The sequence below is a fragment of the Podarcis melisellensis genome (genome assembly GCF_964234715.1).
Source record: "Podarcis melisellensis genome assembly, chromosome: 14".
Taxonomy (NCBI): Eukaryota; Metazoa; Chordata; class Lepidosauria; order Squamata; family Lacertidae; genus Podarcis; species Podarcis melisellensis.
In genome coordinates this window covers 38,066,814-38,078,682 of record NC_138546.1, presented here as the reverse complement: position 1 = coordinate 38,078,682, position 11,869 = coordinate 38,066,814, and the positions used below count along the sequence as shown (strand labels likewise).

The 11,869-nt window shown below is 45.8% G+C and overlaps 1 protein-coding gene across 3 annotated transcripts in view; it reads right to left on the bottom strand.

Moving 5' to 3' along the window:
* Positions 1-452: 452 nt before the first annotated feature.
* Positions 453-11,869, bottom strand: part of FSD2 (fibronectin type III and SPRY domain containing 2) — a 29,142-nt gene continuing 17,725 nt past the window's right edge. For all 3 annotated transcript variants that reach the window (XM_081888554.1, XM_081888555.1, XM_081888553.1), the window contains 5 exons: positions 10,293-10,446; positions 8,895-9,028; positions 8,094-8,226; positions 2,572-2,748; positions 453-1,325 (listed from right to left, as the gene is read on the bottom strand). In XM_081888554.1, coding sequence (XP_081744680.1) covers positions 1,076-1,325; positions 2,572-2,748; positions 8,094-8,226; positions 8,895-9,028; positions 10,293-10,446 — 848 coding nt within the window. In that variant the 3' untranslated portion in view covers positions 453-1,075. The remainder of the gene's footprint in view (positions 1,326-2,571; positions 2,749-8,093; positions 8,227-8,894; positions 9,029-10,292; positions 10,447-11,869) is intronic.

Genomic DNA, 11,869 nt, shown 5'->3' with positions numbered 1-11,869 from the left:
CATCTTCAGCTACTTCTGGAAATCCCCACCAGCCATCGATATCCACTGGCAAGCAAACAAGTGAAAGTGGATTGTTTTCATTGCACACACCACAGAAAAAGTCTCTGCTGCAATTTATAACCTTTACATGTTGTAAAGCATGGCACACATCAAGGCTGGTGGGGTGAGGCTAGCAAAATTCAAACAAAGGAAGGATTATTTGGAGAAATACTCCTTAGAGGAGCTTTGGGGTGCTTAAAGAACATGCTCTATAATAGGCTGGGCAACCTGTGGCCCTCCAAGTGTTGCCAGTACTCCAAATCCCATGATCTCTGACCAGTTGCTATGCTGCCTGGGGCTTATGGGAGTTGGAGTCCAACAGCCTCTGGCGAGCCACAGATTTCTCACCCCTGCAGAATGCAACTGGATCCTAAGTTGTGAGGGAGCATCTTTAAAGAGTACACACAGAAGCATCTGGGTTTTATTTTATTTCTTCAGTTTTTACTGCAGGTGGCTCAGTGCCTCCTGCCTCGCACTATCGATATTCACAAGAAATATCACAAGCTTTGACTTGCCTCCCAAACTGCTTATTTAGAAAGCTGGTGCAGAGATGGCGAAGAAAGAAAGAAAGAAAGAAAGAAAGAAAGAAAGAAAGAAAGAAAGAAAGAAAGAAAGAAAGAAAGAAAGCTTTATCCAAATGACGCTTACATGGAATCGTAATTGCTCTTTGCAGATGTTCCGTGGAAGCTGCAGCAATAAGGACCACTGAAAGCTCATCATGACCCAAAGACACACAGTACAACAAGCTTATAATGTAAGTAAAAGTTAACATATCTTTCAAGTTATTATTTTCTGTCATTTTTTCTGTCATTTTGCAGCTGTGTAATCTGCTGTGGGAGCTTTGCTTAAAATTTTCTATGAAAACTGCTTTGCTTTCAAAGAAAAGTGGGATATAAATGTGTGTGTGTTTTTAAAAAGAATAAAGCAGGTGGTGTTTTAAAGGAGAGAGTATGGTTGTGACACTGAGAAGCTGTAGGTTTTAATAGAGTTATGCAAGAGTCAGGCATTGCGTGCATGCCAAACAGCTGCCCCCGAATCACGAAATCGTGTAGGTGGGCATCGCAACGCCATTCAGAATCCGGAGTGTGCCGGGCTCCTCTAGAGCAAAACAAGGACACACAAAGTCATGAAAGTGGTTGTGGAAGGTGTAGAGGTGTTGCATAATATCCGTGTTAAAAAACGACAGGCTCCCTTTGTCGTAATCAAGCAGAAGTCCAATCCTCCGGGGAGGGACAGTAATCGTAATTTCTGGAGTCATCCCATTGTTCAGAAACTCGTAGGTATGTCTGTGCAAGAGAGAAAGAAAATGCATGCAATTAGAAGCTCTTAGAGCAGACTGAGTTTTGGGTTTTTGGTAGGGACTGTGTTCTGCAAAGTGTCATTGATGTGACAATAGTGCATGAGCGGTAGATTTTTACTGGACATCATTCCAGTTCTATTAGCTGTTTTGCTATGCTTCTCCACTGTTATTTCATTTTTGCCACCTGGTGGTGCACAAATGCACTGTTAGTGCAAATAATAATAATAATAATAATAATAATAATAATAATAATAATAATTTATACCCCGTCCATCTGGCTGGGTTTCCCCAGCCACTTTGGGCAGCTCCCAACAGAATATTAAAAACACGATAAAACATCATACATTAAAAACTTCCCTAAACAGGGCTGCCTTCAGATGTCTTCTAAAAATCAAATAGTTGTTTATTTCCTTGACATCTGATGGGAGAGTGTTCCACAGGGCAGACACCACTACCAAGAAGGCCCTCTGCCTGGTTTGTTTGTTTGTTTGTTTGTTTGAGCAAGTGCTTTATAAATGTTCTATGTTTTTTTAAAAAAAAAAGTGCAGAAGGAAGAAAAATTAACCAGAACTTTTGTGATATAAAAAGTGACAAGACTTTCAGCAGGAAGGTATGGGAACATGAATATATTGAAAATTCAGCAGCGCATCCATCTCTTAGCTTTTGCAGGTACAGATGGTATTGAAAGCAAGATGGTTTATGACTGGGCAGTTGCACCAGATGTTTGCGGTGCTGAAAGTGCCAGGGTTATGGGTCTGAACCCTGTATGGGTGCATATTCCTGCATTGCAAGGGGTTGGACTAGATGATCCATGGGGTCCCTTCCAACGCTATGATTGCTGTAGTCTAAACCACTGAGCCTCTCGGGCTTGCCACTCAGAAGGTCGGTGGTTCGAATCCCCACAACGGATTGAGCTCCCGTTGCTCTGTCCCAGCTCCTGCCCACCTAGCAGTTCGAAAGCACACCAGTTCAAGTAGATAAATAGGTACCACTGCAGCAGGAAGGTAAATGGTGTTTCCGTGTGCTCTGACACTTGTCATAGTGTCCCGTTGCGCCAGAAGTAGTTTAGTCCTGCTGGCCACATGACCTGGAAAGCTGTCTGTGGACAAACGCTGGCTCCCTCGGCCTGAAGCAAGATGAGCACCACAACCCCATAGTCGCCTTTGATTGGACTTTACGGTCCAGGAGTCCTTTACCTTTACCTTTTACCTATGGCTTGGAAGTGTTTGTACCTGGAAGAGTTGACTGTGTGCCTCATACACCAGGAGGCGTGGCTTGTGCCCAGATAGCTGTCTCGAGAAACATTTTCAAAAGCCACACCAACACGGTATTCTGTATTTTCATTGACGTCCACCTCCCAGTAATGTTTGCCTTGGAACGGTATTGGGTTTCCCAAGATAGCGATGGATCTGGCAAAAGGAAATGTGGGAAATACTGTATATTCCCTTGCTATAGAGAATATCTGAAGGTAGCCAACATCTGTGACATGGGTTCCCAATCTTTGGGGAGTATATTTGGCTATTTGAAGGTGTGTTGTGAGCACCACCATTTCTGGTCACACCCCTCCTCCCTCCATGGATTGGTTCCCTCCCCAAGACAGACAGAAGGAAGGAAGGAAGGAAGGAAGGAAGGAAGGAAGGAAGGAAGGAAGGAAGGAAGGAAGTGCATGGACACACACTTTGCTTTTCCAAGGGTTCAGGGTAAGAGTCAGGTACAGGTGGGTTAACCTGAGCCTGAAAAACACATAGAGCTGAAAGAGGAAGTGGGAAAGAGTGGCACCGTTCCAACTTCCTCCTTCAACTCCATGTACTTTTCAAGGGAGGAAAGGGCAACCGCTCTCACCACCTCACCCCAAGTGAATGGATGAGCTCTCAGAGTCTTTACTGGCACCAGGAGAACACCATGTGCCCTGTTGACGGCTCTTGAACCTTATCACAAGACCACTGGATTTATGAGGGAGCATAGATCTGATTCAACGTGACCCTGACTACTACCATGTTTATAGACCAATTTTGTTTGCTAGAAAATCAGTGGCTTAAAGTTCCTCAGCGCCCATTTGCCCGGTGGCATGCCTGTTCCGTAGTAATCACAACGATGAGGCTCACAAGCCCAGGAATGAGGAATCCTTGGTTGGAAATTGTGCTACATTTTAACTGTTACCTCTGGAACAGAGAATGCAAAATGGTGCTGTTTGGACAATGCTGCGTTGAATGATACATGTGATGACTTTTGGTGGGGAGCCTATTTGCAACAATCTGAGGACACGGGACTACAATATCATAGCGGTGAAGGCAAAAAGTGCAATTCGTGTGCATTCTTGTTGGAAGATTAATCCTGTTGCAAGGGGTCAATAAATAAATAAATGGATGTACCGTGCCACATTAGAAGCAAAAAAACTTGTTTTGATGAATTGGAAGAGCCGCAAAAAGATCCCATTGAGCACATGGATTGACAATATGGACAGACTAGTTACATACAAATGAATTGCATATCGACGGAAATTAAGAATGGATAAATATGAAGAAATCTGGAAGGAATACTTGAGCGATAAGGCGGAAAGTGGTGGGAAGTAGGGGGAGGAGAGGTGGGGAAATATTGTTAAAAAGGTGTAGTTATAGGTACAGTGGTGCCCCGCAAGACGAACGCCTCGCAAGACGAAAAACCCGCTAGACGAAAGGGTTTTTCCGTTTTGGAGGCGCTTCGCTAGACGATTTTCCCTATGGGCTTGCTTCGCAAGACGAAAGCCCATAGGGAAATCTCCGGGGACCACTTTTAAATGCTGGCGGTGGGGAGCAAAGCCTTCCCCCCCCCCCCGGACTTCAGAAGAGGTCCAGGAAGGCCGGCGGGGGCGAAAGGTTTTCCTCCCCAATGCCAGCATTTTAAAAGCAGTCCGGGATAGCAGGGAAGCGCTTCCCACTATCCCGGATGGCTTTTGAAGGCAGGCGGGGGGGGGCAAAGACTTTTGCCCCCCGCCCGCCTTCGGAAGAGGTCCAGGACCTCTTCTGAAGGCGGGCGGGGGGCAAAAGTCTTTGCTCCCCCCCGCCTGCCTTCAAAAGCCATCCGGAGGCTTTTAAATCGCCCCGGGAAGGCAGGCAGGGGGGACAAAGACTCGTAAGACGAAAGAACTTGTGGAACGAATTAATTTCGTCTTGCGAGGCACCACTGTATATCAGTACTCAAATCTGAATTGTTAAATTGTGTTATTAATGTTATTGTGGTTTTTGTTGTATGTGTTTTTTGTGTTTGCTGCTTGTATTGAAAAAATGATTAAATAAATTAATACTGTATTTTTCGCCCTATAGGACGCACCTTTTCCCCTCCAAAAATGTGTGTGCGTCCTATGGGGCGAATGCAGGCTTTCGCTGAAGCCTGGAGAGCGAGAGGGGTCGGTGTGTATGGACCGCTCTCGCTCTCCAGGCTTCAGGAAGCTATCCGCAAGCCTGCATCCCGATTGGTGCAGATATCGGGCAGCCCCACAAGCTCGGGGGACAGCGGGGAGGCGAAGTGCCGCCAGCCCACTATTCCCCGACCTGGTTTGGAGGCTGGCAATGGGGAGAAGCAAGCTTGCTTCTCCCTATCGCCAGCCCCACAAGCCCCGGGGACAGCAGGGCAAGCTGCTGCCCCACGGAGGCTAGAGAGGCTGTCCCTGAAGGCAGAAGAGGGAGACGGAGCACTCCGTCTCCCTCTTCTAGCTTGGGGATGGCTGCGCAAACCTGGGGGGGGGGAAATAATTTTTTTTCCTTTGATTTCCGCCCAAAAAACTAGGTGCATCCTATGGGCCGGTGCGTCCTATAGGGCGAAAAATGCGGTAATAATAATAATAATAAAAATTAGTCCTGCTGCGTTTAAAGGGGCTCTCTCCCAAGTATGTAAGCATACGATTGCGGCCTCCGTCTGTTGCAGTTTATTGTCATAGCAAATACAGGACTTAGATCAATAAGGCACCTGATTAGCAGTGCACAAAACTCCATCACAAAGATTATAATTTATCCGCATAACGTAAAAAGAAATTAAGAGAATTATATATATACAAAACTTAATACATTGCCATTTTTAGCATAACAAGAAATCTTACAGTGCAATTCTAGGCATGCTTACCCAGAACTAAGTCCCGCTTAAGGCCACATTCACGGCATATAATTAAAGCAGTATCATGCCGCTTCAAACAGTCATGGCTTCCCCCAAAGGATTATGGGAGCTGTAGTTTGTTAAGTGTGCTGAGAGTTGTTTGGAGACCCAGTTTTCCCCTCACAGAACTGCAATTTCCAGAGCTCCCTGTGAAGAGCAATTGACTGTTCAGCCACTCTGAAATTATAACTCTGTGGTACCATAGTGCTTTAAATGTATGGTATGAAAGTGACCTTGGCCCTACTCAGAACAGACCCTCTGAAATTAATGAACCTAAGTTAGACATGCTTATTAACTTCACTGGGTCTACTCTGAGTAGGACTAACCTTCAATACCGCCTAGTGTTTAATGGGGTTCTCTTATAGAGATAGCAGCCAAACAGGATAGAGGTCTAGGCTGACCCCTCTTTCTACTTGTTTTAAGTGGAACACATTCATTTACTCTCTGGTAAACATCACCCAGAATTCTCAGCTGTGTGTTGTAAGGAGGAATCTTTTTTGGGGGGGTGGATATCTGCATATCAGTTTGCGTATAAGCTAGCGTTGCCGTGGCAATCACAGCAACTTTTGGAATTAAGTGGGAGGGAAGACACTTGCCTGCTTCCTGTAGAATCTATTAATGTGCAAAAAAGCAAGAGATTGCTACAAGGACCGCATCGTGTAATTAGGATGACTTTAAAACCCTCACAGCTGTGCGATTAAGAGCACAGAGTTGTGATGGAATCCAGCGACGCTCGTCCTTTTCTTTTTGCATTTTGGGCTGTCTGGAAGCCGAGATGAGGGGCAAACGGGGCTCACAGGCAACATCAGACCAGCATGCACAAACGCTGCTAAAATTACAGGATTCCCCCATGTTTTATGGAACCCCAGAGGAACGCCAGAGGGGAGAGGAAATTTATTCACAACATAAATGGCGTGCATAGTGAAATGTGACAAAATGGCTGAGGGAATCCAAATTTCCCTCAGTGTAAACTGTCCTGTCAGAAAAACCAGAATGTGTTGGCTCCAGACCTCTCACGTGCTCTGACTCTACCTACTTTTCATTCACACTCCCTGATTTCTACCCCACCAGTCCCAATGTCTGAGAGAGGAGGCAGACATTTCCTATTGAATTTTTTCCCTATTTTTACTGCACTTGAGCACAGATCGGAAGAATCTTTGCATCAGCCACTAGCCATAGCAATAAAATAAAATGTACTGGAGATAGAGGTAAAAACTTAACTATACAAAATACATTTTGGAGGTTTACACCAATAATCAAAAAATAGATCTTATTCTAATTGCCCCTGCTAAAGATTTTGCAGTTTTTGCTGTCACCTGATTATCTTGATCTGCTAGAAAATAGGGCTCAGTAGCAATGTTTGAGAGGCCCGGCATGGACAATAATAGAGGGGTGAAAAGCTCACTCCTCAAATCTTTATAAAGCGTGTAAGGCAGAAGCACATGAGCCACAGACTCAATACAGTTCTGCCATCTCAACAGGGACATAACTGTTTTTCCAGAGGAATTTGAGCACACTTCATGGCTGGCTTGCCCCGAAAGTGTGTTTGAAAACCATCCTTTACTATTATATTAACCCTTTGAGAAGGCATTTTTGAAAGGTGCATGTTATATACTAAGCTTGGATCCTAGAACAATAGGCAAGTAGGATCCTAGAATGCAACAACTGATTGGCTTGCCGGAAAAGACCAATCAGGCTCCAGGAGGAAGTTAATCAGCCTATTAGACTGGTAAGATCATAGAATGCAACAACTGATTGGCCTGCAGGAAAAGACCAATCAGGCTCCAGGAGGGAAGCAGCCAATCAGCCAATCAGACGGACTCATTGTGTAAATAATGTATATAAAAGCCTGAGGTTTGGGGGGCAGTTGAATCACTGTTTTACAAGCTGCAATAAAGAGGATGAAATCACTACAGGACTCCGAGTATATTTCAGTGCAGATCCCTGCCAAAGAAGAAAAGGTGAAATAAAATTGGAAGAAATGGCAGCAGTGAGTGATTTTACTTTCTTGGGCTCCATGATCACTGCAGATGGTGACAGCAGCCACAAAATTAAAAGACGCCTGCTTCTTGGGAGAAAAGCAATGACAAACCTAGACAGCATCTTAAAAAGCAGAGACATCACCTTGCCAACAAAGCCCCGTATAGTTAAAGCTATGGTTTTCCCAGTAGTGATGTATGGAAGTGAGAGCTGGACCATTAAGAAGGCTGATCGCCGAAGAATTGATGCTTTTGAATTATGGTGCTGGAGGAGACTCTTGAGAGTCCCATGGACTGCAAGAAGATCAAACCTAGCCATTCTGAAGGAAATCAGCCCTGAGTGCTCACTGGAAGGACAGATCCTAAAGCTGAGGCTCCAATACTTTGACCACCTCATGAGAAGAGAAGACTCACCGGAAAAGACCCTGATGTTGGGAAAGATTGAGGGCACAAGGAGAAGGGGAGGACAGAGGATGAGATGGTTGGACAGTGTTCTCGAGGCTACCAGCACGAGTTTGACCAAACTGCCGGAGGCAGTGGAAGACAGGAGGGCCTGGCGTGCTCTGGTCCATGGGGTCACGAAGGGTGGGACACGACTAAACGCCTACAACAACAAAGCCTATGAAACAGGCCTATAGATTCCATACCTTGTAAAGCTGTTTTCACGGAAGGGCCATTCACATTTGGGACTCTCAGTTTTGCAACATGCAATTGTCAATCCGTCTTCTAGCACAGATAGCAAGGGGTGGGCCGTCTCCTCATTCAGAGTGAAGGAAGTGCCTGTGAAAGGATGGAATATTGTAGCCGGCAGGGACTGCGGAACCTTGCAAATGCAAAACAACCCCTGTATGATGGCCCCATTCACACATGCCCAGCGTTGCTCCCCTGGAATTGGGGCCTACCGTGCCAGGCCACAACCCACCCACCCCTTCCCAGGACTAGGTAAGCAGCCATTCTGCCCATACAGGTGTGAAGAATTGTTCTTGTTATTACTACCCAGTACGTTTCCGAGCACAACTCAAAGTGTTGGTGCTGACCTTTAAAGCCCTAAACGGCCTCGGTCCAGTATACCTGAAGGAGCGTCTCCACCCCCATCGTTCTGCCTGGACACTGAGGTCCAATGCTGAGGGCCTTCTGGTGGTTCCCTCACTGCGAGAAGCCAAGTTACAGGGAACCAGGCAGAGGGCCTCCTTGGTAGTGGCACCCGCGCTGTGGAACACCCTCCCACCAGATGTCAAAGAGAAAAACAACTACCAGACTTATAGAAGACATCTGAAGGCAGCCCTGTTTAGGGAAGCTTTTAATGTTTAATAGGTTATTGTATTTTAGTGTTCTGTTGGAAGCCGCCCAGAGTGGCTGGGGAAACCCAGCCAGATGGGCAGGGTTTAAATAATAAATTATTATTATTATTATTATTATTATTATTATTATTATTATTATTATTATACCTGTGCTTAAGATGGAGACAGGCTCGCTCTGCTCACTGGAACCTCCCATGTTGACGGCTTTCACAGAGAGCAAGTAGTTGTGTCCTGGCTCCAGCTGAATCAGTGCTTCACAATTCGGAATGCCAACAATGGACCTGGAGAGAGAGAAAAACAGAAGGAAACCTAACGGATCACTGTTGTCAAGGGAGCACAAAAGGCATCTGAGGAAGAGTGGAGAAATGAGGCAGAAAGAGTCCTCCCTCACCCCCTCCACATCTGTTCTGATATTGGGATCAAAATCAAAATCTTGGGGGTGGGACAAAGGCAGCAGTCTGAGGTAAGCTAGGAACCAGAAGCTCCAATCAGCACAAAGAGCGAGAAGACAGACGTCTGAGTGGCTAAAAGCTCCCTTTTCATGCTGATTGGTGGCTCTTGGTTGGAGACTGAATCCCTACTGCAGAAATAGCAATGGGTCTTTGACCCCTTGCAATCCCCAAGGCCCAATGGTCTCAGTGTGGGTCAGGTGTGCCTACTGTAAAAGAAAGGTACAGTCATACCTCGGGTTGAGCATTTTCGGGTTGCGCTCTGTGGCAACCCGGAAGTAACGGAGTGCGTTACTTCTGGGTTTCACCGCTCATGCATGCGCAGACTCTCAAAATGATGTCACGCGCATGCGAAATGCAACCCGTGCATGCACAGTCACATGTTATGTTCTACCCAGGATGCAAATGGGGCTCCGGAATGGATCCCGTTTGCATCCAGAGGTACCACTGTAAAGGTAAAGGACCCCTGGACCGTTAAGTCCAGTCAAAGGCGACTATGGGGTTGCGGCGCTCATCTTGCTTTCAGGCCGAGGGAGCTGGCATTTGTCCACAGACAGCTTTCCGGGTCGTGTGGCCAGCAGGACTAAACAACTTCTGGTGCAACGGGGCACTGTGATGGAAGCCAGAGCGCATGAAAACGCTGTGTACCTTCCTGCCGCAGCAGTACCAATTTATCTAGTTGCACTGGTATGCTTTCAAACTGCTAGGTTGGCAAGAACTGAGCAACAGGAGCTCATACTGTCATGGGGATTCGAACCGCCGACCTTCTGACTGGCAAGCCCAAGAGGCTCAATGGTTTAGACCACAGTGCCACCCACATCCCTGTGCACCTACAGTAATGTATGTATTATCAACTAAATGCCATAAAAAGGCACGTGGCCTTTTTAAGAGAAACAGCTATGACCCAGGAGACCTGCTGTAGAGAAGTGTCTTGCCTTGTATGCAGCCTCCCAGGCCTTATCAGGAATGAAGTTTGCTAACCCTTAGATCAAAACTCTAACCTTCCCCTTTCTGCCTCCCTCTTTCCCCTTGGCTCTTTGGGTGTTTTGAAAAACATGGCCCGAGCATTGCATGCATCTAATACTATGCAACTCACTCGGTAATGATGTTCCCGTCCTCTCCATCTGTCAGCTTGGACAATTCAGCTGTGTAGGAGTCAACAGGATTTGTGTTCCCAGATTCCCAGCGCACCAGCGCTGCATGTTCACAACTCTGGATCTCCTTCCTTTTGAGGACAGGTGCCAAAGGAGCTTTAAAAAAAGAAGTAGCAGATAAATATTTTTCCCCTGTGCCATTTGGTTGTGAGATACAGTATACTATGAGGGTTTGTCTTTTAAAAGTATTACAGTATTAAGGTTTTCATTGATTAACTTGAAAACAAAGATCAAAGACACACACACACACAAACAGATCAGCCCCTCCACAATGGTTGGACTTTCAGATGATCAGTTCTTCTTGCCCCCCTCCCCTGCTGAATATTTACATTACCGTATTTTTCGCTCTATAGGACGCACTTTTTCCCTCCTAAAAAGCAAGGGGAAATGTGTGTGCGTCTTATGAAGCGAATGCAGGGGGAGGCAGGCGGGGAAAGCCCCCAAGAGCTCCGTGCGGTTCTTGCGGGCTTTTCCCCAGGAGGGAGAAGGGACTGACTGGCCACATCAGTCCCTTCTCCCACCTCGTAGAAAAGCCCGCAGGAGCCATGCACCCTTTAAAGAGCGCACGGCTTCTGCAGGAGGTGGGGGAATTCCCCCACCTGGTAGAAAAGCCCGCCGGAGCCGTGCACCTTTAAAGAGCGTGCCGCTCTTGGGGGCCACGTCAGTCCCTTCTCCCTCCTCGTAGAAAAGCCCGCAGGAGCCGTGCGCTCCTTAAAGGGTGTGCAGCTCCTGTGGGCTTTTGTGGAAGATGGGGAATTCCCACACCTCCTGCAAAAGCAGGGAGAAGGTCTGGAAGAAGCGCACAGGCTGCGCACTTCTGTCCGCTGCTCCCAGAGCTGGGGGGTGTGTGTGTCATATTTTCCCCCTTGATTTCCCCCTCTGAAAACTAGGTGCGCCCTATGGCCAGGTGCGCCCTATGGAGCGAAAAATACGGTAATTTATTCCTTTATTTCATTGCAGTATTTATATTCCACCATCTCATGTAAAATATCAAGGCGGTATTTAGCAATTTATGCAAATATGATGAAGCATTTGGAACTCCCTCCCACTTGAAATCAGGCAGGCACCATCCTTGCTAAAGTTCAGGCTCCTGGTTAAAACAATATTGTTTCAGGTGGTCTTTGCACCATGAATTCCTATTTAATGTTTTAAAATTTCCTCTCCTCATGTTTTTGTTTCCATTTTTGAGATTTTAAATTTCTCAGGTTTAAAGTGCTTGAAGTTTAATTGATGTTTTACATTTTGTATATTTCTTTTATCTTCGTAAGCTGCTTTGAGACCCAGATGATTAAAAAGCGGGATATAATCTTTAAAAATATCTATGAATTTCTTATTTTTATTTCTTTATGAAATTTGTATACCGCCCGCCCTATACCTGTAGATCTCACAACATAAAATCACAATATAAAACCCCCCAGAAAATACATAATAAAAACAAAAACAAAAACAAACCAATAAATAATATAATTATTAATATACATAAATATATAAACATTACCTTTACCTTTAGGCCTGTTGG